Genomic DNA, 27,005 nt, shown 5'->3' on the forward strand with positions numbered 1-27,005 from the left:
TGTACACCGCAGCGTGTCCTCAACACGGGGAATGTGGGCGAAGAAAAGTCAAACCAGGCCATGACTCCAGACGAAACCCAGCGAAACGCAGTTGTTGAGGGATAACTAAGCAGAAGTGACTGCCGAGACAGGCGGTTTGCCATGCGGAAACAAATCGCATTAATTATATCCGAAGCAAGGGTGGGCCCAGTAGGAAGCATGCTTGCGATCCGGGTAATTGGAGCTTCACGGCACGGGATGTGCCAGGTGTAGATCTGTCGTATCTGTCGTGGGGCCGCAGCGAAGTCAGCCCGTTGGATGCTTATGTGTGTGCATCTGCCAGCGAAGTGCAAACACCCTTGAGGTTGACAGCGCAAGATCCGATCGCATCTGCAAGGCCGTTATCGTCACATCTGGCGTTGTCGCACGAGCAAGTTTTGGCGGGGTAAAGATGGGTTAGCTCAAAATGGCTTGGAAGGGCCCATCGTGGCCTCGGCTTCCTCATTCCGTCATCGTCGAGAGCTATCCCACGACACTATCAAGCCATTGGCCTTCAATACGAACCCAATCGACCTCGCCATATACCACAATCTGATTGCCCACGTCATGGCAACCCAGAACCAAGACCGGCTCCGAACACACTTCTCCTCGACTCCCGACAAAGAACACAACAACCGCTGGGACGACCTATGGAGAGATTCTACATTCCTACCTTGGGATCGCGGTCATGCGAACCCCGCATTGATTGACCTGCTGCAAGAGCGTGGTCGCCCATTGTCGTCCCCAGACCCAAATCCTTCTCTCGGCGCACCACCACCAAACAGCGAATCGGCGGGTTATGCGTCACTCGCTGGACCTTTACGAGACGATAAGAAGAGGAGGAGGGTGCTTGTGCCGGGATGTGGAAAGGGATACGATGTAGCGCTCTTCGCGGCGCATGGATATGACGCCTATGGGCTGGAGGTGTCCTCGCATGCTGCTGAGGCTGCGAGGGGTTATCTAAAGGACGCTGGCAAGGGCCCGTTGGAAGGAGAATACAAGGTGGCGGATGAGAAGATCGGTAAAGGGACGATGAATGTTGTATGTGGGGATTTCTTTGAGGATGGCTGGTTGGCAGATGTAGAGGGATGGGAGGGTGATGAAGGATTTGACATTATCTACGACATTACGGTGAGCAGAGTCCCAGACGTGCCTCGTGAACATTGCCTGGTGTTCTGTACTGATGCGATGAGTAGTTCCTCTGCGCGCTCCCTCTGTCGCTAAGGCCAAAGTGGGCATCTCGAATGACCACGCTTCTCCGCCGCCCGACCGCGAACTCTCCGTCTACGGGTGGTGTCCTCATCTGTCTCGAGTTTCCAACACATAAGCCCGCATCCTCCGGCGGCCCTCCGTGGTCGCTTCCGCCGCTTGTACACACTGAGCTGCTCAAGCAGCCAGGTGAGGATATCTCGTATGACGATCAGGGCGTGGTGATAAAGACGGATAGAGAGGAGACGGACAACGCGCTGGTCAAGATCGCGCACTATACGCCCAGGAGGACCCACGATGCTGGCGTGATCAAAGGTCTCGTGCGAGACTGCGTGAGTATGTGGCGACACAAGGTAGATTGTCCGGAGGAGCAGAGATGGCATTGAGCGTAGCCGTTGTGTGAATGCCAGTATCTGCATTACCGCTCTCAGCCTCATCCAACCTTGCGTAGCGAGTTGTAATGCTCGCCTAGACCGTGACTGTGCTTGTAGTATCCCAGCCAGATTTCTTCCTTCTCTTTGGCCTCGTCCTCGGCCTCTATCTTGTCCACCTGCCCATCGCTGTGCAGCACGCATATCCTTAGACCATATGTCCGAGCCAATGCAAGCAGTTCCAGATGGCCACCCCATTCGCCTGTCTCTCTAATCTTGCGCACATGCTCCGGCAACGGGTCTTCCATGAAGCCCGAAAAGTCGTCGGCGTGGCCTTGGATCCAGTCTGCTGCTGCGTGCCGGACCGTCTTATATGCCTCGGGCTTAGCGTCCGGTCCTTGGTCTCCCTGCCCATTGATGGTGACACCTATCCTCGGCTTCAAGCCCAACTCCCGTGTCTGCAGTTGGTCCGCGACTGCAGCGTATAGACAATGACCATCCGCGCGTATCTCGTGCAGCGCCAGCCCGTGTTTTTGTAATTGTGTCGCCATGCGTTCTCGTTCTAGTTCGCGTGGGTTCGGCGCGTTGGCTGCTTCGCGCTCTGCTTCTGCGATGATGGAGGCTTGTTCGGCGGCGCGACGGGCGAGGCGGGCTTTGGCACGGTTCGGCTTCTTTTTCTTGGGCTCGGTGGAGTCGCCATTGGTGCTGCTGTCTTTGCTATCCGAACCAGCACCATCAACCCTGAGATTGGACATGTCTTCTTGAATATCCTGCGCTTCATCCCCAGAGCTCTGTGTATCCTCTGCTTGCTCCTCCGCATCCACAGCCACTCCATTCTGCACAGCGAGTTCGTGCGCCTGCCGCTCTTTCAATTCGCGTTCAAGTCGTTCGCACTCATCGTTGACACCCTTCCGTGTCTTTTTGCTCGCTTGTTTCTTCTTTTGTGTTATACGGGATACGAGGTCGCGTTGCTCTTTGCGATGCCGAGATTGTAGCGCGTCGAGAGTTTCTGGTTCGGGTGTAGGCGTCACGTCGCTCATTGTGACGGTGTAGGGTGTCGCAGAACAAAGTAGGTAGGGAGTGGAGGACACGAGGCAAGGTAGAGACCGTGGGTACTTTGCTGTGAGATCGACCAAACGATGGTGGGGTGGTGGGGAGCGCGACATTCTTTGGCGTCTCGGTGAATGGTTTCGCCGACACCTACCTTGTCTGGCATGCTTCATCATCTGTCTTCATCCACATACTCCGCGTATTACCAAGATCATCATCATCTCGACGCTTAGGGCTTGACTCTAGATCGTGTCTGCGCTTATTCGAAGATAAGAGAGATCGCGGGAACCCACGTATCTCGCTGACTTATTCCTTGTCTCTATTCTGTCGTCAATTCACACTTCAAGAGATGGGTCTAGGCAGGTATTCATCTCATATATCGCTGGCACCGAGATATGACATCTTTCCTTCTTGCTTTCCATTCTCCCCTCATTTGCTCAGCTGGAATCGTAGGCACCCGCAGTATCTGTGTAGTAGGTTGCACTACCATGATCCCACGCGCCGAACATTTTCGAACTCGTCAGAACGCTTGTGAGCGATATCGAATTGAACTCGTTTGGCCATCCAACTCTAGAATGGCAACACGGTTTCAAGCGTACTACAATAAGGCCTGGTAGGCTGGAGACATTCGAAATAACTCTCACTTTTGCTTCCGTCTTTCGGTCAGCCAAAATGCTCGAGTCCTCCAGATGAGCCTACAGTGCACTCCCGCATTCGCTCCCTACGCTCGCCTCATGCTTGTAGTTCTGCATGTCTAGATGGAGACCATCAACATCGAGCGCATTCAGAGACATTTGCGGACGAAGCGAGATTGTCCGGACCGTGAAGCCCAACGTCATACAAAGAGAATTGCTCAGCTACCAGCAATGTCCTGTGAACATAGCCGGCTCTTACACTACTCTGCAGAATATATTGCAAACGAACCCAGTACGGAAGTCAGCTTCACCATCCCGCTCCTCCACCGCACCTTCCTTGGCGGCCGCGCGCCTTCCTTTAGGCGCTACCGAGCGCACAGGACTTATCAACACCACCGCTGAAATACCACTGGGACGCGTCATCATCTCACTTTGTTCTTGGTATCGATTGGTACCCGACAATCACAGAAATGCCTTTCCACGACCAGGACTGGGAAGACCTGCAGCGCGACTGCGACATCTTCCCTGCCTACACCGACTTCATCTACGGACCCGACGAGCGTCTGGTCGTGACCCAGGAACCTGGTTTACACCCTGCGATATACTACATGAGTCCACCTCCGCCAGTCCGGTACACTAACAGCATGCCTTCACGATCTTGGTCTTACAGGACCGCCGAACGATTCGAGGGGCTTGAGCCTGCAGCTATGAGAGAGGTGCAAAATGCGAACTATGGCTTCGTTAACACCGATATGAGTGGCACACGCAGCGGCAGTACTACTCCCGGATTGGATGTACGCCCGCAGACGGGCAGTCCCCTCTATCCGTTGTTACCACCGCAGGGCGTCCGCACTGTTCACGAGAAGGCAATTGCGCAACGTAGCATGTCGAACGCGTCGCAGCGTCGACCCCAGCCTGGATCAGCAGTTCGCTTTAGCCCATCACAGCAGCAGCAGCAGCAGCCAGTGCGAATGACTAGGCAACAGACGCAGATGAGGAATGCTCCGGTCTATCAACAGCCTGCTGTTCAGCAACAAAAGCCGTCCTTCTTGCGCTCATCATCTACTACTGATATCGATGAGAACCTGGCGCAGGTGAACTCACGTCATCAGCCAGCCATGCTCTCGCCTTTCACCTCACCAGCGCCGATGCTACCCCCGCCAGTTATGCTGCCCCAACAACAGTCATACAGTGCCACCGGTCTGCCTGAGAGCTCTACTCCCAGCCCAGCTTTGAACAACTTCACAAACCCGAGTAAGCAGATTCCTCTTCTCCGACCAGTCGATATACTGCACGATCCGCGATACAACATCCTCCACCCCGACAAGCGTTTGGAGATCGCCAAACTCCTCCACGAAAATGGGGCTGTTGTGCGCGACTCTCGAGATAATGATCTACGAGCGAGAGCTTTCGCGAACATCCAAAATGCCACCATGATTGTCAACCAGTCAATGGCCAGCATGCAGGCTGCGATGGAGTTGCAGCAGCAGAGGGCGCGGCAGACTCAAAATCAGGAGGGCTCCCAAGCGCGGATGGGACAAGTACATCAGACTCAACAGCCTCAGTTCCAGCCTCAAGCTCACCAGGTATATGCTCAACCCCCGCTTCAGCCGGGCATCACACCCGTGCAATCCTCCCCGTCGTCCCCGGACCCATACTACACTATTCCTCACACTCCTCAACAGCAGATGTCGCCACCTCAGCCACCCGCACCTCAAGGCTATCCGACGTCGTATCCTCAGGATTCCACTCCGAACCCTACACCGCCGCAACTGTCCGTCCAGCTCCGTGCGAACATCAATCGCCACCTGCTACAGGTCTGGCAGTGTCTGCGGGTCGTGTTATGTACCCCGGATAACCCGTCAGAAGAAGCTGCACAGAACAAGGAGCGCTCAGGTCGGTGGATTGAACAGTTCAAGGCTAGCTTGCCAGGTGAAGGACGCCCGTACCTGATGCAAGTCATGTCAAGGATGATCAAGGAGCATAACGCAGGGGGAAATGTAATGGCGTTGTTGGGGGTTCCTTCCCGACCAGCCTAGTGGCGGTGGATAAGGGCGCGCTGCGGAGGTCACAAGAGATTACATGCTTCTGCTATACAAAATGGCTTGCAAAGAGGAATGCACGACAGTACATACAAGATAGCACCCAAAAGCCAGACTTTCAAAAACACCAGTTGCGACAACTGAGCCCTCTACAGCATGGCGTCAAGAACGCGTAACCGCTGCTAGTGGATGAGTTTAGTGTTGAGATTCTACGGTAATGACAAGATACAAAAGAGCCGAACGCTCTCTGCTATCCACCCATGAAGCTTCCCAAATCAGAAGCTTAGCCACTGAGATATTCCCTTGGTGTGTCTCATTCCTAAAGGTCGCGTGCGAAATCTCGACGTGTACCCAAAGCGCTTATAGCTTTATGCACTTTTTGCCACACTTCTTGCAGTTCTCGACGTTGAACTTCTCGTAACATTGTTCGCAGGTCATCCAGCTGTTAACCATGCAATTTACCAACCTGAATTTCTCATATTCCACAGGAAAGACTTCTTTCATCCGGTCTTGTAGCGTGTCGAGCCGCGCATCGACCTTATTGCGCGTATCGCAACAATGGAATTCATGCTGAACAGCACCACCGTCTGTCATCTCGATGTCCATCCAGTTGACCCTTGAGTTCTTCTGGCCGCCAATAGGGGGGAGGCGGACATGGACTGCATTTGGGATATTGCACATCATCCTGCCGGGAAATTCGTAGCAGTTGGGATTGCTGTAAGCGTCATCTGTGAACCCCACTGCAAAAAAGAGAAAGTTAGTGATTTTGCATAATGCTCGATAAACAAGCACTTACCCATGACCATAGCAACTGAATCGACGAGAAGCTGATGGATATGTGGGTTTTCCCACTTCCCTCTCGCTGTAAAGCACAACCTGGCTAGAACTGAGATGAGTGCATGCGTACCCAATGCGGATGACATTACTTACTCCACTTCCATTCAACAGGAAATGGTTTCAACTTAGTGACTTCTTCGACATTTATGCAATAGCGGGGTGTGTTGAAGGCGCCGCCCTCGACGCACTCTCCATCGCGCTCTGCACAAAGAGCTTTCGTTACATGGTCAATTCCATCTTTCCATTGTTCGCCTATGAAAAAACCTGAGTTGATGGCTGGACGGCCAACCCAGACTTCCACAGTGGCAAAGCCGTGGTGGACTTTGAGTGGGCTCCAATCGCAACATGTGGCGGTAGTCACATCTATCGATGTCAGTAAGTAGATGCCAGGAGACCATGGAGAGCCGCGCCATACCCGTGTATTCAACTGGCGAGACGTCGGTCATGCTGTCGAAGACAGTGGGAACAGCGGCAGTGAGAAGTGCGAGACCAGCGACCACGAATAGGGCCAATGTACGGAATAGTTTCATGTTGGGCGGAGGGATTTGCTGTTGGTCTGAACTCGATCAGAAATTGGGATTGGTTGAGTTAGGTCTCGGGAATGGAGTAAAGAGAGTGGAAGGAGCAATTTTGTTGAGTGATATGTACAGGTGAAGGTGACTATAAGCCAATCGGAGCCTGGTCAACGGTTTAGGATTGTAGTGAAAGAATCAGAGCTTCCTGGTGATAAGGGCGAAAGTTGCCTATGCGGAGCCACGATTCCTCAGACAAGACAAGCCCTCTTAAAAGGCAGCTTCACTAGCTGTGACAGCTGAAGTCACTGCTTTACTTCATGCTGCATCCTATATATGGCTTGTGGTTATGCAGTGTCCTATACAGAGTAGTGAGACGACCAGAGATGCAGCTTCCAGTAGCCCTGCGAGCGCTGCAGTTGTATCTCTACGTACCCCAGACTTTTGATCTCTTCCTGACCTAACTTTGAATACAATTAGAGGCCTCGTTAATGATATCGGCTTGTGCGCTCCGCTTTCGATAGCGACCCTTGCTTCCCCGATAGACAGTATTATTTCGAAGCTAGGATCTAGCACGGTGTCGATATCTTGTAAAGAACCAGCTGCTTTCATCGAGACTGCGTACCAAGATGGTTTTCTGATGTTGGCACTTTGACTTCATGGTTTCCCACAGTCCGCGTCCTGGTGTGAACGGTCACGGTGGGATGCATCATCAGATTGGTCGCGCAAGATCTTGCAGTCTAGCAATGCTGTGGACAATACTTTCTTCACAAGTACTGTTGCATCCTCTCCGTAGTGTGTGTGTCGGCATCAGATCAGTCGTTGATGTTGATAGCTAGTCTAATACGATGAGGAGGCGAATATGGTAAGGCACCCCGGGCGCGTAGACCGTTGGGTCAAGGCAAGCTGTTTCGACCCAACGTTTACGTTATGAGGATGAACTGCTAGTCAATAAGAAGTGAATAAAGGCGACGTGTGAGAGAATGCGTCGTTTGTCGCTCGGTCGACAATCAAATTACGTATCCTCTAGCGGCCGACGATTACGTCCTGCCTAAAGCGGCTAGCACGCTGACACCCAACCCTTCACCTTCCTTAATGTGCATCTCTCCACAACCTCTTCTAGCCCCCTAGAACTCCCAAGAAAGCTTTTGTTTTGCGCAAAAGCTTGTAGCAACATTGCGATGAGCGTCACAATGTCTTCGAACCCATCCACTGTGAATGCTGGCAGGTCTGCGGGCCGGGGCTTTAGCGATCTTCCGCAAGGTACCATAGCAACCTCGGCACAACTTGTTCTCAGCTCACAGACGCGTAGAGGTGCGCAACAGGATATACGCGCTTGCCGCGAATGACAAGCAGCGCCTTGTTGAGCAGCACGTCAGCCGGCGCAGTGTCACAACAACAAGTGAAGCGTTCTGGGCAGCGCGCGGTTACTACAGCTTGACTCAGGCGTCACGACAAACGCGTCGCGAGTTCCGCGAACTGTACTTGAGGGACCGTGCCGTATCGGTGCACATTCGCGATGCGCAAGACTACCTGGATACCATTTACCCGTCGTCTGGCAATTTTGTCATCGATCGCAACACCATCAGCGCCTGGCTCACCATACGTACTGATGTCGAACGCCGTGGCAAATACGATACACCCATCGAAATCCGTCCCCTGCTTCTAAGCCTTTTCCAAACGCCTGGTCTCGAGTACGAGTTTGTGGGCAAGGGAGGCGCGATCTTCAACGAACTATTTGTTGGTTATGAGGCGGAGTGGAAAGCCGCAGTGGAGGGCGTCTTCAAGAGCGTGGAGCTGAAAGAACCGAGCGTATTCGGTTTGAGGCTAGTACTGAGTCCCAAAAGCAGAGAGCCTTGGGTCAAGCAGTGTAAAATATCAGTGACAAGGCTACCGCATGTACCAGAGGATGCATTGGAGTGGTTCAGCGCACTCGGACTGGACACGGAGAACGACATGATCTTCGTGAGGAAAGGTGCGCCGAAGTGGCTGCGCGGCGACTTCATCAAGGGTTCGAAGTAAATATGGCGATATGGGTTTGTGACAGAGATTCGTCTCGGTGTCAGAAGTTATGGTTGTCTTAATATGGAGTTGAATACTGATTCTTGGGTTGACTGCAGGTACCCGTGGACGTGCAGCGTTCCGAGATCGGGTGACAGAAGCACGTGACCGTGACGTAATCTAGGTGCCGCTCACGATGCGCGATGAGCTGCCATGAACCCAGACAACAAGCAGACGCGTCGACACAGGCCAGCGCTCATATTGACTTTCCGGGTCTGCTTCTGTATGCCGCACTTAGCTGAGAGCCCGGTGGGCTCCGGCGGCGACTGACTCCTCTAGGAGTGTTCCCTCTTATCCAGGCACAATACCATGCTTTCCACAAACGAACGCTGGGAGTCAATACAATACTTATCATGCTTATCTGAATCAACATGGAGATGTCTCCAGATCTAGAACGGGTGAATTCCACGCGACAAGCATGCTGGCGGCTTCCAGCAAAGCAACAAGGGGCAGCTCGAAACGCAACCCCCGAAAGACCTTACAAAAGCAATCATTCCACATGGACACAATAAGGTATGTACTGAAAGCTACAGAACAAGGTGAGAACGTGATACTGACGTCCTCTGGTCGCTACGAGCCTAGCGCAAGCATACCGCAGATATCAGCCGTCGATCCGAGCGCGCGAGCGGGCTACTCTCCGCAGGTTCCACCGAGCCGTCACCAGTTGGCAGCCTCTCCTTTCGTGGAGTTGATCATTCCTCCAGTGTTTGTACTCTTGACAGACCCAATAAGTCTTTCATCAGAGCTATGCAGCCATGAAGATGGGTGCGTCATTGCGGACGCTGACGCCGGACGCGCGTACAATGTTCGAGAATGTTGCTCTGACTCTGTCGATACGAAGAGGGGATGCATTTTGCCTAGGACTACTGCAGTCTGGCCCAGATCCATACTCGGCTACGTCAGGAGTGTCGTCCGTTGTGCGAATTGACCAGAGATCATCTTCGAGGAGCACGATGACAAGCTTGACTATTTCGAGACATTACCTGAGCACACCGTTCGAATATCTCATCTTTTCCAACGAGAATAACCAGATTCTTGTACTGCAGTGATCACACTGGCGTTCTATCGATCCTTCTGCCTTTATCAGACTCATATTCGCACGAGACATAACGCTCCACCTTGCAGGTGATCGTCGCCCCCACGAAGGTGCGCACGATTCGCAGTGCCGCCGAACTGCACTACTGGATTTGGGACGACCAACCGGTCTGGGAATTGGCTGTCAACAGGGGCTTTCTCGCATCATCTGAGAGTTTGGCCTTCACCTGAAGCTTGTGTCCGGATACCAGATCGTGGATATGGTTCTGAACGAAAGGCTCACCCTACAGCACTGGTACCAGGGATGATTGAGCACTATCATCAAATGGTAGGCTTCTTTTTCCATTCCTTTTGGTGAGTGATCTAGGGACACGGGGAGGATGGTGACATGGACTTTAAGCACGATTTCTGCGACGAGACACCAACACTCATCGCTTCTTCTTCATGGTTCGGAGGGACTGCGCGCACGATCTCGTATGCGCCAAATTGTGGGTTCGGATAGCTTTCGGTGCTACGCAAACTCGGTGTCACATCCCTCGCTGTCGCATGCGCCACGGAAATCGGCAAATTAGCGACGCGCGAAAGCCACCTCACGCGAGCCACACTTCCGCGCTTTCCGCACCGCCCCTGCTTTGGCCAATCACACGGCGGCCTGCGCCATAGAAGCCATGCTAAGCTTCAAAATTGCGGCGCCATTTTGATGAGACTTCTGCAGCGTGCTGGTGCGGCTAGTCCTGCATTGTGATGGAGAGCTGCTGATGACATGTGGCTAGGAGTGGCTTACGCACGCCGTGGGGAAGGGATTGGGCAGAGCATATATAGCGTGAAGCCCCCGTTGTGGCTGTGTGAAACGCACCACAATTACCATCGTCTACTACTCGTTTAGTCTAACGTTGTCGCGGTACGGGCCTAGCGCTATCCTGATCTACGAGACGAACGCCACCATGTCATTCGAAACCTACATACAGCGCGCAGACAACTACATCACCAAACAGATCCACAAGTTCGAGCAACAGAGACGCGGAACCAGATCGCCGCCGCGTGCAAATGGATATCACCCAATGCCGGTCCTCCACGGGCAACAGCAAGGCCGGCCGCAGTCTCAAGGTGGCTACCCCGGCAGCCCTGCTCCGCAAGGCGGTGCACCATCAGTGCCACAGGGTTGGATACAGGAGTACGACACAAGGAGCCAACGATGGTACTACATAGAGAAAGCTACGGGAAGAAGTCAATGGGAACCACCGTCTTTCGCCCCGCCGCGCGCCGCTACGTTCCAGCCTGACGTTCGCATGCCCAGTCCATACGAGCGTTTCACCCGGGAAGACGAGCAAAGTCAGCGATGGCGCGAGCGATCCATTTCCCAGCCACAACGGCCAGGGTCTGGTGTAAGTGGACATGGACAGTTCCTCGATCCGAGAGAGAACGAAGGAAGTGGAGGCGGCAGTACAAGCCCAGGTGGCATGCATAACCAGTTGCCACCAGGATCACATTACGATATGAAGACGGGGAAGGTGGTCAGTAGTATGTTCCCGGAGGGTCAGACTCATCACAGCTGGCAACAGGAGATACAGAGGATATGATGTTTGTTAAAGATGCTGGAGGAGGAATCAGAGCGACATACATAATGTCACCGACATGGAGTTCTTGCTTTACGGAAAGGATACCTTCGACGAGTCGATGAGTCCTGGTGTTATGAGTCTTTGATCAAATGTCTGTTGTACAGGCGACTGCGATAGAACTCTTACCGTTGTCACAACACTAGCAACTGTACTGCGCCTTCTGTAACTGAACTTTGGAGATTCTCGTATCCCAAATGATCTCGTAGCCTCATGCCGTAGCTCACAGTTTGGCTGCTCGCCGCGATTGCCCTGTAAAGCTGCCGTCACTTCATCTCGTGGGAGTTTTCAACACACATCTGCTTTGTGAGGATGTAGAAAGCACATTCGGCTGTAAGCAGGCCTCGAATTGACCTAGGAGTCTACATTGCTACTAAACTTTCCATTTGTCTCTTTTAACAACAATGTAGGCTCCAGAGTGAACGAAGTCGTTCAGACGCTCCCAACTATTTCTTTCTCTTTTGTATAGAATACTGCCCAGCAGACCACCGTATCACAACCTAGTAAGCCGAAAGCAGACAATTAAAGCCTCCCATGTCCACATTCGGCATCATAATCGACCCTGAAGGATATGTAGAACGCGGCCAATTTCTTGAGGGATGATTCGTTCTTGAGGGATGGACAAGGTAGAGGCCGGAGACATCGTCCATAGATGTATCCGAATCTGAGTCTATCAACCACCTAAGTGGCTAATACAAGGGCCACTAGTAAACACATATCACTGCCAGCCTCGTTCTAACTGGAATAGGAAGGTCAGAGCATCAGCGGCGGCATGGAGGACTGACACTTTATCAGATCCTGCTAGGCAACAATCGGGATGGGGGGCCTGGGCTCATTCCGATCTGATAAGAGCCCAGATCCGAACTCCGAGCGAACATCGTATATACTGTACGCAAAGCGCGTCACGGTTTATTGGATATATGCAATTCTCGCTGACGATATTCATACATATGTGTCATTCCAAAGACCCTGAGAAAGCTGTCGATGGGATTGTTGGTGGTCCGGCACCGGGCATACTCAAAACTGAGCATCGAGCCCGTGACGGGGAAGACCCGGAGATAACGTCTTGGACCACTGACGATATTAACGACCGCCTGGTGCGGTTGAAGAATGAATACGGAGTATGTTAATGTCTTACTTTGATCAATTCTTGCTAACAAATTAGTCAACATGGGCGTCACCCACGGACACCTCCGATCCTTACAACTGGCAAGCTTCACGCAAGATCACCATGGGAATTATATTCTCTTTCGGCCAGCTGATACCCATAATGTCTGCAAGCATGATTGCACCGTCGCTTCCTGCCATCGCTTCCGATCTCACCATCAGCGCTTCTACTGCACAGATAACCATGTCGGTATACTTCCTTGGCATGGGCATCGCGCCGTTCTTAATCGCAAGCGCCAGTGAGATATGGGGAAGGAAGCCAATCTGGCTGATATGTAACGCTTGGTACGTGGCCTGGAACACACTTTGTCCTGTGGGAAGGAACACTGGCTTGATGATCGTTGGGAGGTTTATGACCGGAGCTGGTGCGAGTGTGGGCGTAACGGTAAGTGATAAGACTTATTAACGCCGACATGACAATGACTAATTATCCGCAGCTCAATGGACCAGTCATGGCAGATATGTATGGCGAGAACGAACGCGGCAAATCCCTGGCCATGGTGACGCTACTGCCCTTCCTTGGTCCTGCTCTCGGACCAATCATCGGTGGTCTTGTTACCCATTCCCTCCATTGGTCGTGGGTCTTTTGGATCATGAGTGCTTTCAACGCAGTAGTCCTAATCGTTGGATTCTTCTTGATTCGCGAATCATACACACCAGTCTTGCTCCGTCGCAAAGCCTTAGCCGAGGGTGGTAACGTCCCAACCACCAAAGCTGAGCGTGCTCGCATTGCGCAGAACCTCCTGCGTCCAATCCGCATCTTTATGACAAGGCCTATCACCTGGCTTATCTCACTGACCGCGACGTTGTCTTTTGCCGTCTATACACTCATGCTCGCTACTTACGCGTCGCTGTGGATCGACAAATACGGTCAATCTGAGCTTGTCGGCAGCTTACATTATCTCTCGGTTGCAATAGGCTCGACCCTATGTGGTCAACTGGGCGGCCGCATCATGGACTGGTCGTATCGAAGACAAGCTAAACGGACTGATGGAAAAGGCGTGCCTGAGTTCCGCATCCCCTACATGGTTCCAGGAATGATCATCATGCCAGCCGGTCTCTTCTGGTATGGGTGGTCGGCCGAGCGCACACTCCACTGGGTGATGGTCGATTTCGGTGTTGTTATCTTCACGCTGGGTAGCTTCATCGTGAACCAAGCAAGCATCGCATACCAGATTGAGGAGTTTGGCCAGTTCGCAGCTTCCTCTGGTGCAGCAATTCGTTCTGTTTCGTATGGCCTCGCATTTGTCTTTCCGGTTTTTGCGCCCGACATGTACAACAGTCTGGGATATGGTTGGGGTAACAGCGCATTGGGTTTCGCCTCGATTGGTTTGGGATTACCAGCAAGTGCTGTGCTGTGGTTTTGGGGCGGTAGGATAAGAGCTGTTGGCAAGTCAAGCTGAGCACAGCGATCAACTACACATGTCAATAGAGCATGGGGGTTTAATTCAGGATGTTTAAAAACGGCTAGTTTGAACGAAACCTGGACTGTAAGATACTTAGGTAGAGTTGGAGAGAGTGCGTGATCAAAACGAACGCGTCGCAAGGTCCGCTAGCCATGACGTCATTGCCGCATTGACCCACGCCACGCTTGAGCACCTGCAACTTCGAAATCTCGCCCAGGGGGAGGCCTTCTACTGCACCATCATCGAGTTCCTGATAATCGACCTTGACAATTCCGTTCTCTCCGTGACCCGTGTCAGCATATTCGGGGTGCACAGCCGCTACTCTGGCGAAGATGATGAGCTTGAGAATATCTTCGCCGCTATTGCCGCTCACCCTCGCCCGGCTCCCAGGTCCCAACCTTGGAAGCCACGGTTGTTTAACGTTCTCTTGCGCGTCTCTCTCCCAGCTTTCCAATTCGTGGTCATGTCGAACATATTCCGCATCGATCTCGGAAGCAACCGTCTCGCCATAAAAAATGTTTCCGTGATCTAGCTGGAGAGAGTATAACTTGAGTACCAGAGAGAGCACGCTGTTGAGTTTGCCCGACAACGTGCGGTATACGAATGGGTTGGCCGCAGAATGTAACAGGAAAAGAGAAGCGAAAAAGTTCGGATCGTCGCAGGGCGCGAGCTTGATCAGCGACAGCTGGGACTGGATATCTGTGTAATCGTTGAGGAATGGCGTACCCGTAAGTGGCAGACGCATCAACGGTCGAACGCGATTTACAGCCTTGTTGACACCAGTCTTGTCGTTTGCGATCTTATGTGCCTCGTCCAAGATTTGGCCCCTCCAGTATATGACCATGGTGGGGGAACGTGCGAGAACCGGTGTCTTGAAGAAGTCTTCGTGCGACGCTGCAGCGGCCATGGCATCTTCGTAATCTGACCGTAACGTCTCATAGGATGTTATTACCACATCAACTGCGGCAAGCTCGTCTGCAGTATGCGCTGTGGAGTGGTACCACGACTGGTGTCCATGGTATACAATGACACTTGGAGGGTTTTCCAAGTGCACCTGGAGCTCCTTCTCCCATAAGGGAATGAGATCGACTTGGACAACGATCAGAAACCCTCCTTGTATGCTCACTTTGCGGTCAAACTCATGCGAATCATGCCCTTCGTCCAAAGTTGTCTTGTCAATCAAGGACCAATCAAGCCCATGCATGGCGAAGTCTTGCTTCAAGACGGCGTACAATCCTACGGCTACCAGCGTCTTGCCAATATCCATGCCGTATGCCACAATGGTTTCATGATGGCCTGCCTGCAATCTCTCGAGGCCCTATGGATAGCATGGCGTTGATGTGGGTCGAGAACGATGGGCTCTTTCGCATTGGTAAGCTCCGATGGTGTTGCAAAATCCATCCCCGACTCCGTTGTGTGATCATCTGATCCAACCCGAAGCCCTTCCTGTATCAAACTCCACAGCAAGTCATACTGACTTTTCAGAAGTGCGGGACTCACGTCCTTTGCCTCCTTCGTCTTCTTGTTCTTGTTCCTGCGCTTCCTCTTCGAAGGCTTCTGTTCGTCATCTCCTTTAGGGGCGATGTATTCCTCAACCTTCTTTCGCCTCCAAGTTGGGTTAAACCCTCCAGTCTCATGGACCATGTTCAAGACCCTGTTTCGGGCATTGGATGGTGGTGGGGCGGCGTCATCGAAGTCTTGGAAAGGTCGCACCCTGAGCGGGTTCCTCCGCTTGAAGTCTGGCGGAAGCATGGCGATGGGTTAACTAACACTGAATACTCCCCGGGTAGATTATGTGGCGACACCCGCATGCGATCCCAATCTGTATCTTCTCCAGCCTTTGACGAAGACTGTTTGTTACCTTGGCTAGGCTCCATGTATCCTTCAGGGTTGTTTATGATGTCGCAGGCGGTTGGGGAAGCTTGAATTGACTGCTTCCGGCGATCAAGCTGGATAACCTCAAAGGATTAACAGATGCACGAATACTCCCAGCATTAGTAAGAGTGCTGAATAAATGCTGCCCATAATTCCCTGTAGTCGATACGGATGCGCTTGACTTGATGCGCCAAAGGTTAGGGCAGTTGTCGACGTAGTCGGTAGGTTAACTGCCAGCTCGGGAATCTCGGGAAGAGCTGTCTGAAACCGATCTCGGTTGCAGCCTTGTCGTTCTTCTCCGCGGCTTTGCACAGCTCTCCAAGCTCGGTCCACAGGGGACCAGCAGTGGCTTGGAAGTCAACATCGCAGGCTTCGACGTCGTTCTCTAGGACCTCGAGCATCGCTTGCGAGGTTAACTGCCGATCGTTAGCGAGACTGGTTGTAATCAACTTTTAATGTGTGTTTACCTTGCGAGCATTCTGGCGCTCGACGCAGTTAGCGAGTTCCTTCACCTTTTGAAGCATCTTGTTGGGGGTCTTCTTGTTGGGCATGCCGTCTTTAATGGCCTTGATGTTGTCCTTGTGCGTCTCGATGTTTGCGCGCAACTTCTGGTACTTCTTCTTGAGTCGGAGTACGTCTCCCTTAAAAGTCCGACAACTCAGAATTGAATGTCGGGTTCGAGTTATCCTGCTTGATGGTTTTAGGTGTTTCCTTGGATGGCTGCGGAGGAAGAGAGGATGTCGCGTTCGTGGGATGCCTTCGTGTTTCCTTTAGTGTTGAGTTGGACCCGGCTATCCCCTGGAGCTGATCGAGGGTCGTTGTAGCGATACCCAGCATTTCTTTGAGGGAGTCGCTGGACGAGAACAGAGCGGCATGGTGATTCAGGAGTTGGTGTAGGAGACGGAGCGCACGTTCAATAAGCGTCGTCGCTTGTTTTGCGTAGTCGTTTTCTATTGCCAGATTGTATTACGGTTGTCGCTCTGATTCGAATAACAGAGTAAGGAATGCAGAATAGCGCTTGCATACAAAACACTCTTGAGAAGCTGACATATTGATCAGAACGAAGATTGGGCGTTCGTGAAGACAAAGTAAGGAGGCACATAGAACTAGCATGCTGTCTAAGAGCATCAACAGTCTTAGCAAGAAGGAAGCGAGTATATTACGTTTAATTAGCTTTGATTACGCGATGCTTTCGGTACATCTGTGAATAAGACGACGAAGATTCTAGTTAAAGGTGCACTACGCGATGCCATAGCAGCGTCTACACCTTTTGTGGCTATGCTGTTATTGTCTCAGACTTTCGTGCTGACCATGGGCTACCTCGAAGCTGTCACGATTATTTCACTAAACAAAGCATGACTTCAAAACCCAGCCTGAAGCAGGATCAGGGCCCTATTGTGAATCGACAACGCATTCTCTTCTTCGTGTATGCCTCAGGCTATACGTTTGTCGCCTGCGCAACTCATGGAAATAGAGGCAAAAGCCCACGACTATTGATTCAACTGCTGAGAGCATCTCATACGACGAAGCCGTAAGATAAAAATGACGCGTCATCATCAAATGCAAACCCCCCAAGCCTACCCAATCGCGACCCATCGCACTCAGCATTCCACGCCACCTTCTGCGACCGCGCCAGAACCTCGCCCTACCTCCCGTCAAGACCTTCTGCACTGCACCCCGCCCTGTAGCCATCTGCAACTAGCCATCGTGCATCGATCCCACGACACTCATCGCACATGATATTCGTCCGGTACTGGTACCGAAGCGTGGCTTCGCACGCTAAGCCCGCCAACTTCGGGAACTCCGACGATCCCCTAGGCCGCAATCAGGCCAAGTGCGCGGGAAGATGGCGTAAGCGAGCTGTCCTGGGATGTAATCCTGGTCTGTTAAGGCGATGCCGAATGCATGGAACGGGGAATGTGGGATTTGATGCTGGGCGATGCATGATTGCGCGTGATATTGTGTGATGGTGGCCGTGTTGTGCGATCGATGGAAAGTTTCAAGTTGCTAATTTTGCGCCATGGGGTTGGGTCTTGGAGAGGCTGCGTTGCATTGTGATTCGCGAGGAAGCACATTGGCACATGTCCATGCTACTGCTAGAGCCTCCATTACTCCTCACTCAGCCCTGCCTAGTGTATGACGTCCATAGGGTTGATTCCACGCTAAGGTATCTGCCTTACGAACAACCGTTTGGTAAAAGCCCTGGTGCATTGCATCCACTTGCATAATCGGTCGGCTCCGCAGTGTGGGATTCGACGGTGCGAGTTCGATCTGGCCATGTGCCTGTCAAGCTGAAAGCTAGTGCACGACGCTAAAGGCAGTTAGTTCGAGATGCCCATATCGCTCCAGGTCCCACATTCGTTTCTTGATGAGTGGTTGGTTAGTAACAGGCTTGTGTGCGTCTTCGTGTTCATGAGATGGTGTTGACGTGCTTGAAATACCAATAGTGACTAGAATTATTGACATGAAAAGAAGAAAAGAAGACGAAAGAAAGGTAACAACTCAAGAAGGAACTAGGACATGGGGATACAGCCTAAAAGCCGCAATTGACAAAAAAGCGAGAAGAAGAATAGAGGAAACGCCCGAACAACTGTTCCTGGGTCAACTTTACCCGAACTTCGCTGTGCTTTTGCCATGCTTTGCCATCACTTCTCATGCCTATCTGCCGACCGGTCGCTTATGCCTTCCAAAAGAGCGGAACATGTCCCATGCACCGAAATGATTCAAGACGCCGACGCCAACGCTAACGCTAAAGTAGGCTATCATCCAGGGCTACCCCAAAGAAACAAAGTGTATGTGCTTCCCAAACCGTGTGACCAGCACTAGAAGAGTAGTATTCAAAAAGCCTGAACAATGAATCGCGATGTGTAGGCATGTCTTGCCAATAGAGACTCGCCGGAGCAGACGTGTGCGGGGAAACGATGAAGAACGGAGGGACGAATCCGCTGCGGTATGATGTGGGAGTGGGCGTATTCGTAGGATGGCGGTAATATTCTCAATCTGATGGAGAGCTCCGGGCGGTGTTGTTGGATCGTAAATGCTCATCGTCGAGTCATAAGTATCTGTTGGATCTGTGCCAGCGAAGGATCTTCATTCAGCCACTTGCCCTGCGAGGCGTCTGCGGCGCGCAGCGTGTTCTCGACATAGGCATCGCTGATTGCGAGGAGTTCCTGTAGTCCGATAGTCAGTTTAGAACTTAGTGAGCTAGCATGCAATCTTCCCAGCCTGGTGCTTCTCGTCGCTTCTGAATCCCTCTCCTCCAATCTCGGAGTGGAATAGGGCAATGGCACATTCAACGTACGTTTCTCATTGTAGCGTCAGCCTGCTGGAGTGCACCCAGATGGCTCGCGTTGGGCCTCTGGCCACGCAAGACGCTGTTGCGGGCGTTCATCCACCGCAGGCCAGCGTGGGCTCGTAGGTAAGCGCGTTGGCATTGGAAGCGTCGCACAGCGGCGTCTGTGATGATGCTAGAACTCGTCAGACTCCTCTTTCGTGCTGGCTGCTGCAGTCCTTCATGAGGGGAACAGGCAGGAGGAAGTTGCCTACTTTCTCAGTTGTTGCTTCTCTGCCTCCGGATCCCCTGAACCCGTACTGGCACTGCCAGAAAAGGGTGTCTGTAGGATGGCCTGTGCCTCGCTGGTGCATTGTCGTAGCAGAGAGTAACCCTCAAGGTAATACTCTTCTGCTGTGGGAGTGGCGCGTAACTGGACGAGGTAGTGTTGTAGGTTGCGGAAGTCGGTCATGATCTCTGCAATGCGCATGGCACGGGCATCATTGACTATATGTAAGTCAGCCTTTGTGTTTTGAATGGTCGAATGAAGTGGGGAAGTTGGGAGGATAGAATTATTTTGCTGGAGCAGGGAGAGCCTTACGACCGTCAGACATGGTGGCTTCTGATTTTTTTAAATGAAGATCGACTGGCGACAGATTGATGAAGTGGCTAATAAGAAGTAAGTCGTAGATAGCAGAAGAGAACTAGGCTTGCTGGTGTGGATGGGCAGTGAATTGAGGCGGCGTGGCGAGTATTAAATAGCATGTAGAAGACATGTATCCACGATGATGATGGTGGTGGTAGTGTTCATGAGCAAGGCTCTCGATAGCGTAGGGTAGGAATAGCCATGCGTGCAGGGCTGCTCCCGCCGCTACCATAAGGACGTCCCACTCTGGGAACGTGAGTAGCTCCCAGCTGTACTAGGGCCCTGGCCTGGTAGACCACTCAGGACCTTGCATTCGGCAGCTCGAGGCTTGTGAGGAGGTGTGAGAATCGGCATAGTAGCATCACCGTCAGTACCAGTCTCCACTACAACGGGATAGCCAAACATGCAGGAACCGTGCGTCTGCATCTAACCATGCCTATTTTTCGATGCTCCGCTACGTTTGCTCTCCAGCTGGAATGAGCAGCGTTGTGCTGGACCTTTTCAGCAGCCCTAAAAGCGCCACATCGAGCGAAGTAGTTTAGCGAGCCAGCCCTGGTAGGCTGCATCGGGTAAGGCATCAAGGCCAAGCTGTGTATCTCAGCCGCAGCATCCGCTCTGATTGGACGATGCTTATAATTAGTGGTGCGGTCTTCGCGTGGTAGTCCGCTGAGTATGAACCTGGAAGTGCGTGCCCGCGTAGGGTTGACGTGCGCGCAAAGTCGAACAACGCTCGCGAAAGCCACGGTAAGCCACGGTCAGCCACGCGACGGCTGTGCTGGGCACTCCGACGACTAGGAGCCAGTAGCATGACGTCGATGGAGCAGTTCGCGAGTTATTGCAGACCGTTGCAGCTGAGGCAGTATGGGAATCTGGTGTCATGGGCGAGACCAAGTGGAGTCATGGCTGAACTCACCACATGTTTCTTGTCCCAGGACCGGCCGCTTCGTCACAGTTGCGCTTATGCAGGAGAGTATAGTCTAACGTCTTCATTCATGGTGCTGCTGGAGCACTTTTGACGTCTGAGAGGTCGTATCATGCTATCTGTTGTTATCGTCATGGTTCGTCTCAGTCATACCTCAGCGACCCACATGCCGTTCCAGCTCCACGGCCAGTCCTCCTTCCTTAGTCCTTGTCTGCGATTGACTGTAGTCGTTCATCAATTTCCTCTTCGGTGAGCGCCCTGAAGGCGGAGTCTGTGCCCTCCTGGCCATTGGTCTTGGGGCCTCCTACGATGCCAATCTCCAATTCGTTCTTCTTGAAGTCGACCGACAGGACGGTGCTCAAGGCGGTGATGGCCAGCTCGACAACCTCCTCCCAGTTGCCCTCAGCATGCTCCTTGTTCTTCAGCTTCTTCTCGAGGAAGTTGAGCGCCTCCTGCGTCTTGGGCCCAGAGGCTGTTGCCTTGTAGCCTACGTAGTAGCCAGCTGGATCGCACTTGTAGAGTTGGGGGCCGAATTCAGAGTCGAGGGAGACGAGGGTGGTGGCCACACCGAGCGGTCGCATATAAGCCTGCACGTTGCTTAGCATCCAGTCGCACTCTCTTCACGCATCGCCACTTACGCGCTGTGTGTAGACCTGGCTGATGTTGGCTATCCTCTTTGCCAGTACGTCGCAGGGCATCTCGTAGCCGTACTTGTAGCGGAACTCGGCAGCCTCACCCCGCGCTCTGCTCACGGAGGCTCTCGCATCGGCGATGGATCCGGTCATGACACAGCCGACCGAGGGCGACAGGCGGAAGATGTGGGATACGGAGGAGGGGTCGATGAGCTTGTCCTGTGTACATACGTCAGTACCTCGTGCAGCCCGTCGTGCTTGCCATACGTACCGGCACCTTCTTCTGCGAGATGACTACTGCGCAGTCCTTTCCCCGCACGCCCAATGATGTGATGTTTGCTGCCGTAATCGCCTTGAATGCATACTCTGCATGTTGTGTTAGTCGTGGCTCCTCCAGGAAGTCGCGGGGTCTATCGTTGCTCGGGCGGCGTAGATAGCTCGGGATGCCTACCAACTTGGTATAGACGACCTTGGTCCGAGAATATGGTAATGTGTCTGTCGTAGCCTGCGCTTCCTGTATGACGAGGTCCCTGTTAGCATGTATGCGGCAAACACCAGGTTATAGCTTCGACGCACCAGACATGATGGGCGGTGGTGGATCTGTGTATTTGTAATTGGCGGCTTCAGCTGCAGCAACGGGTTCCGGAGATTTGCGTAAGCTCGGTGGACGCGGTCTGGGGATTGAAGGCGAGGTTGTCGGCGTTGGCTGTCACTACACGCGTTGCTTGTGGCCTGGAGCTTTGGGATCGCCGTCACTTGGTCTGTGCCTTCCTAGATCAGCCCCGAAATTCTCTGCCTGCGACCTCTCATTCGACCTTTCTCTCCTGACAGGACGCTCTACTCCAGCTGATTCGGTCATGCGCGATGCGATTTAACTCTTTGATACAGATATCCATATTCCGCATCTGATCATGGCTAATGTGTTTGAACCGGGCTACATCCCGGCTTGGAGACGGCTAGGGCTCAAACTGAGGCACGAAGAAGAGGCCGAGTCCGGAGACGCCGTACCTGAACGTAAAACACCATCGATCCACCAAACAACTACAGACTATCGTGCGCAATCTTTGCCATCCCAGAAGCATGCCGTAAATGGCGAATCCTCAAAGCTTGGCAAACGGAAACACCAACATGAGGCAGCTGAGGATCATCAACAGGATGCCAAGAAGAGTCGGGTTGAGACCACGGAAAGCGACGTCAAGAGAGCTACTAGTTCCGAATTTCCAGTCGTGACTTTTGATGTCGAGCCAGAGGCTCCCACGGCACAGGCTCCAGCAACAAACAAGCCGTTCAAAGGAGGAGATCCGAATTATCGAAAGAAGAAAGAGAAGCCAGCCAAACGCCGGAGAGAAGAAAAAGAGGGTGATTCTCAGCCCAAGACGCGTCCCAAGCCAAGCTCCACTCACCCCCCTCACGAGCCAGCGTACGCGACAGCACGTCCAACTTTACTTGCCTCCACTGAGTTGGACCACGCCAACCCAGCCGCAGCCACAACACCACAAAAGCTCCCCAAGAAATCCAGCCGCAAGGAGCCCTCTGATTCACCCCCACTGACAGACGTGAGGAAATCAGTCGCATTCACCCCCGATACCAAACGGTCCGACGGGAATACCGGCCAGGATTATTTCAAAGCCTGGGTTGCCGAACAGAAGGGAACTGGACCCGTCTCCCAGCCACCCGAAGTCTCCAACTTTGTACTCCATTCAATCATTGCCGAGGAGCAGAAGGCGGCGAGGAGGAACGGACAACTAGACAAGAAACCAGCGACAGAAGCAGAACCCAAAGAAGCCACCAGTCCGAAGACCCCAGACGCTGAACCGGAAGAGAAGTCGAAACCGCAGCCGAAGCCGACACCACAAGCAGCACCGAAGCCTACGTCGAAGCCTGCGGAGGCAAAATCCACACCTGCGCCCGCCACTGCGCCAAAGGGAAAGAAGAAGGATCCTTCGGTATACATTGCCTATCTCAGGCAGTACCACTACGATCGCGACAACTGGAAGTTCAACAAAGCGAAACAAAACGACGTTGTTGATAACGCCCTAAACATCTTTCGCATCCCTAACGAGCATTCCGAGGCCCTAGTTGAATACATTGCTGGTCTCCAAGGAGCTGGCGTGATCGAACGCTTGCGCGAACGTTGCAGGGCAACAGTGAAAGACATCGACGAGCAAGACGCCCAAATGAATGACGCGGAAGCCAAGAAGGTCGCGCGGGAGGACGCAGAACAGGAGCGCATCCTCAAGGAGCGGAAGAGGAGAAAGACAGAAGGCGACATCACAGACCTCGGAGAACACGAGTACAGTGCCGGGTTCATTCGACGTCTGCAAAGGCGACGAGCTGAGGCGCTCCTGAATGCTTTGGGTCGCGCTGAGCCCGTACTGCCAGCAGTGACTCCAAGATCTAACATCAACCCTTTGATGGAGCATGTGGAGCCAGCGAAGCCCGTTGCACGAAAGCGGAAGCGCAGGACAGAAGTGTCGAGCGATGAGAGCAGTTCGGACAGCAGCGACTCGGACAGTTCAGACTCCGACTCTGATGACGGCAGCGACTCGGATTCCGGATCAGACAACGCGACTTCTGCCAAGAGCGCCAGCAGCTCTAGCAGCGAATCGGGAAGCAGCGACAGTGACAGCGGCAGCGATAGTGATAGTGATAGCGATAGCGATTAGAATGGTGATTAGGAGTTGGAAATAGGAGCAATGGATGGAGTTCACAAGGCATTACCAATCCTCTTCTTTTCGTCTTTGCAGTGGTTACCTGCAGGTCTGAAAGAGCTACCTTTACTGCCACAACTGTACATATCAAAACGGTCGCAAGGAAGCATTTTTGTGGAAAGTCGATACTAGTGGTACTCGGCAGAACAAAATACAAGACGAATGAGATTAAGCATGCGCAGTCCATCGTGCCTTCCCGAATAATGCATGTACGATACCGGAATCGGTTAGTGCATCGTCAACATGCAGCAGGTTCCCCGCCTCTTTGCCTCCACAGACGTTTGGTGATTGCCTCATTCATCTTATCAACATCCGTCCCATAGATCATCGTCGGAAATAGCACTGAGAGCAATGGCATTGTCACGCCTGCCCACGGAATTAATCGAGCACATAACCACCTACCTGGACCTCCCAAACAGTCGTTCACTCCGCCTCACCAGCCCATCTCTGAGCAAACAAATCTCCCATGTATTCAAAGACCGTTTCTTCCGCAAACACACCCTCCAATGGACCCAATCCGCCTTTTCCATATTACTGGAAATAACATCGCACCAACATTTCGGCAACGCCATCCAACACCTCATTGTCGACGCCACACCTCGCCACTCAATCCATCTTTGGCAAGCACAAATACGTATCGCAGAAACACAGGGCATTGCTACGCCATATGGTACCGCATCAGCTACCCGCGATCTCGAAGCACAATATATCGCCGATTACACGGTGTCAGAAGAAATAGCCAAGTTCTTCAGCGAAACAAGATTCGATCGCAAAAGCCTGGTGACTATTTTCGAAAGACTGGAACGTCTGGACTCCATCACATTTGCGTACGAAGGCATGCACGAGAAATACGCAAAGTTCTGTACTCGGTATTGCAAGAGCAGCCAGCAAGAGATGTCGCGGCCATTTGTCTCCACCATGGCTGCGATTGCGGAATCCAAAGTGCTGGTTCGACGCATTCAGGTAGACAGCGACAAAGCCTTCGGCGCAGTCAGTATCGGCAAGCTGGAAACGCTGGGTCCTTCGCTCCGCTACTTCGATCACGCGTTCGAGAAGCTGGATACACTGCAACTGCACCTCCGGGATCTACGCTCTTCAGTCTCGGGCTTCGAGATAGACACTACACGCGCGCCGTTCGTGGTACGCTTCCTGGCTAAAGCACGGAATGTGAGGAACTTGGAACTGAGCTGTTACAGCATCTTGGAAATGGATGTGTTTGGGGAAATGGCACGGCATTGTCGGTTCGAAAAGTTGGAAGAGTGTAAACTTTCCGTTATGCGGATCATGAACGGCGACGACCTCCTTACGCTCCTGCAGCCGGCAGAGAATACGCTGAGATCGTTGAGTCTGAGGTTCATCATGAATTCAGATCCCTATAACACGTGGTGGCACATTTTGAGCCGCGTTGCTAAAGAGGAGGACGTGCTGCCGCGGGTGGATCATTTGCATCTGGGCTATTTGATTTCCGATTCTAGGCGCAGGGTTTGGATGAATGAGCTGCAGGTGCAGAGCTTTGCTGGGAACGATTGGCGAGGACATTTGTCTGATGCTCTAGATCAGTACAAGACGAAAGCAGCAGACTCGTCGTGGAGTCTAGGCGCTCTTGCATATCCGTTTGTTGGGTTGAGCGTGTGAGATGCGGCTATAGAGGAAAGTACACCATGCACTATATAACCTCCGTCCGCGCTGCAAAACATCTTTCGGGGTGTATGTGGTCCTTAAATAGCGTGCGTGCTTTGCCATGTACAAATAACATCCGCGTGCTCAGCCAACACTTTAACTCATTCGTGCAGCTTATTTCCGGCTACGATCGTTAATCCACGGGGTCTATCATTGACACTGAAACGCAAGGCTTGCTGCTGGATGGTGAATGGCATCGTACTCGATGCTCACAGGGCAACAGAAGAACAGTGGCAATAGTGACCGCCGGAGGGGTCATACCCCTCGGACAGCGAATGGACGTGATAGTCTTTGACCACGGGTAGATAGCCGTTTCAAGTGTACCGGTGGCGGACCGCCTCGTCCGTCATCACGGGTGGGTCAGATCGGAATTCCGTTGAGCTCAGGACCCTGTGAAGCATGAAGTAGTCCGAAAAGTAACTTCTGCTACACTGTAAGATGTCACCCGAGGGCGGAGCTTCAGCCGAGGTTATGCGGTTGTTGGAGAGTGAAGTAAGACAAAAAGGACCTCCACTATACTGCGAGATTATCAACGAGAAGACGGCCGAGGATGTGTGGTCGGTATCGAGCTCTGATTAGGGGTTGAGAAATTGATGTAGTGATTGCTTCTTGCGAATGTTATTACTCGACACCTATATCAGAGTCTGGCAAATCTCGGATGTCAGCAACGGCAAACCTGCCAGTGAGCGCGCAGTGTCACCAAGCCACGGTCTCGACTTTTGGATCAGCAGCGGGAGATAATCAGCGATGGGTAGCGCAAGGGAGACCCCATAATACACCCATCGCGATAACAGCGGATGGTGGTACAAAAGTTTCACAGGCCCTGTTGTGAGTGGCTGGGTTGGGGAAATGAAAGGGCGGATGCGGGTTAACCCCACAGAAAAGGGTAAATATGGTCGGCCGTGGTTCGTCGTGTTTCGCATGCATGTTAGGAGGGCAGCCAGTGTGCCTGGCACATCAGGCGGGCAGCAGTCGTGCTGGTGCGATACCTGCGGCTGTTGGACCTGGCAGGTGCTGGACCAGAGGAGTGTTGCAGGTGCGTGGAGCTTGGCTGACATGATTCTGTGCGAGGAATCGGATACATGTAGCCTGAGGCTTGAAGTGGCTTGCGCGGAGTTGGAGGTGTCGCCGTGAATGGGTAAGCAGTTGGGAGTAGTATCCAGTAGTACGGATGGGTGAAGGAGGCTGCACGTGGTGGGAGATAAGGTGGATGCTCGATATATTGGCCGCTGCGGAGAGATGAATCTAGACGCGCAATTGACTATTTACCCAAGAGCGAAGGGCCAATGAGGTCGCGGGAGGCTCTGCT

At 52.7% G+C, this 27,005-nt stretch overlaps 12 protein-coding genes across 12 annotated transcripts; 7 read left to right on the forward strand and 5 right to left on the reverse strand.

The window, feature by feature from the left end:
* Window positions 1-585: 585 nt before the first annotated feature.
* J4E79_002613 (uncharacterized protein) lies at window positions 586-1,613 on the forward strand (the record flags this gene model as incomplete). The annotated part of the gene is made up of 2 exons (XM_049351511.1): window positions 586-1,149; window positions 1,215-1,613. The coding sequence occupies 2 exons, from the start codon at window positions 586-588 to the stop codon at window positions 1,611-1,613; spliced, it is 963 nt and encodes a 320-aa protein (XP_049214149.1).
* Window positions 1,614-1,660: 47 nt separating this feature from the next.
* J4E79_002614 (uncharacterized protein) lies at window positions 1,661-2,638 on the reverse strand (the record flags this gene model as incomplete). The annotated part of the gene is made up of 1 exon (XM_049351512.1): window positions 1,661-2,638. One exon carries the CDS (start codon window positions 2,636-2,638, stop codon window positions 1,661-1,663), a length of 978 nt encoding a protein of 325 aa, XP_049214150.1.
* Window positions 2,639-3,753: 1,115 nt separating this feature from the next.
* Window positions 3,754-5,322, forward strand: J4E79_002615 (uncharacterized protein; the record flags this gene model as incomplete). Its single annotated transcript, XM_049351513.1, has 1 exon — window positions 3,754-5,322. The coding sequence occupies one exon, from the start codon at window positions 3,754-3,756 to the stop codon at window positions 5,320-5,322; it is 1,569 nt and encodes a 522-aa protein (XP_049214151.1).
* A 2,533-nt stretch (window positions 5,323-7,855) lies between these two features.
* J4E79_002616 (uncharacterized protein) lies at window positions 7,856-8,696 on the forward strand (the record flags this gene model as incomplete). Its single annotated transcript, XM_049351514.1, has 2 exons — window positions 7,856-7,937; window positions 7,987-8,696. 2 exons carry the CDS (start codon window positions 7,856-7,858, stop codon window positions 8,694-8,696), a joined length of 792 nt encoding a protein of 263 aa, XP_049214152.1.
* Window positions 8,697-10,714: 2,018 nt separating this feature from the next.
* Window positions 10,715-11,350, forward strand: J4E79_002617 (uncharacterized protein; the record flags this gene model as incomplete). The annotated part of the gene is made up of 1 exon (XM_049351515.1): window positions 10,715-11,350. The coding sequence occupies one exon, from the start codon at window positions 10,715-10,717 to the stop codon at window positions 11,348-11,350; it is 636 nt and encodes a 211-aa protein (XP_049214153.1).
* Window positions 11,351-12,656: 1,306 nt separating this feature from the next.
* Window positions 12,657-13,956, forward strand: J4E79_002618 (uncharacterized protein; the record flags this gene model as incomplete). The annotated part of the gene is made up of 2 exons (XM_049351516.1): window positions 12,657-12,938; window positions 12,991-13,956. 2 exons carry the CDS (start codon window positions 12,657-12,659, stop codon window positions 13,954-13,956), a joined length of 1,248 nt encoding a protein of 415 aa, XP_049214154.1.
* A 64-nt stretch (window positions 13,957-14,020) lies between these two features.
* J4E79_002619 (uncharacterized protein) lies at window positions 14,021-15,711 on the reverse strand (the record flags this gene model as incomplete). Its single annotated transcript, XM_049351517.1, has 2 exons — window positions 14,021-15,277; window positions 15,460-15,711. 2 exons carry the CDS (start codon window positions 15,709-15,711, stop codon window positions 14,021-14,023), a joined length of 1,509 nt encoding a protein of 502 aa, XP_049214155.1.
* A 320-nt stretch (window positions 15,712-16,031) lies between these two features.
* On the reverse strand, window positions 16,032-16,709 carry J4E79_002620 (uncharacterized protein; the record flags this gene model as incomplete). The annotated part of the gene is made up of 3 exons (XM_049351518.1): window positions 16,032-16,250; window positions 16,302-16,475; window positions 16,665-16,709. 3 exons carry the CDS (start codon window positions 16,707-16,709, stop codon window positions 16,032-16,034), a joined length of 438 nt encoding a protein of 145 aa, XP_049214156.1.
* A 2,166-nt stretch (window positions 16,710-18,875) lies between these two features.
* Window positions 18,876-19,719, reverse strand: J4E79_002621 (uncharacterized protein; the record flags this gene model as incomplete). The annotated part of the gene is made up of 4 exons (XM_049351519.1): window positions 18,876-19,004; window positions 19,136-19,301; window positions 19,381-19,612; window positions 19,707-19,719. 4 exons carry the CDS (start codon window positions 19,717-19,719, stop codon window positions 18,876-18,878), a joined length of 540 nt encoding a protein of 179 aa, XP_049214157.1.
* A 1,154-nt stretch (window positions 19,720-20,873) lies between these two features.
* J4E79_002622 (uncharacterized protein) lies at window positions 20,874-21,888 on the reverse strand (the record flags this gene model as incomplete). The annotated part of the gene is made up of 4 exons (XM_049351520.1): window positions 20,874-21,260; window positions 21,312-21,524; window positions 21,577-21,671; window positions 21,882-21,888. 4 exons carry the CDS (start codon window positions 21,886-21,888, stop codon window positions 20,874-20,876), a joined length of 702 nt encoding a protein of 233 aa, XP_049214158.1.
* Window positions 21,889-22,216: 328 nt separating this feature from the next.
* J4E79_002623 (uncharacterized protein) lies at window positions 22,217-23,971 on the forward strand (the record flags this gene model as incomplete). Its single annotated transcript, XM_049351521.1, has 1 exon — window positions 22,217-23,971. One exon carries the CDS (start codon window positions 22,217-22,219, stop codon window positions 23,969-23,971), a length of 1,755 nt encoding a protein of 584 aa, XP_049214159.1.
* A 396-nt stretch (window positions 23,972-24,367) lies between these two features.
* On the forward strand, window positions 24,368-25,651 carry J4E79_002624 (uncharacterized protein; the record flags this gene model as incomplete). The annotated part of the gene is made up of 1 exon (XM_049351522.1): window positions 24,368-25,651. The coding sequence occupies one exon, from the start codon at window positions 24,368-24,370 to the stop codon at window positions 25,649-25,651; it is 1,284 nt and encodes a 427-aa protein (XP_049214160.1).
* Window positions 25,652-27,005: the final 1,354 nt, after the last annotated feature.

This window comes from Alternaria viburni (assembly GCF_023758015.1).
Source record: "Alternaria viburni strain BMP 2772 chromosome Unknown scaffold_4, whole genome shotgun sequence".
Classification (NCBI taxonomy): Eukaryota; Fungi; Ascomycota; class Dothideomycetes; order Pleosporales; family Pleosporaceae; genus Alternaria; species Alternaria viburni.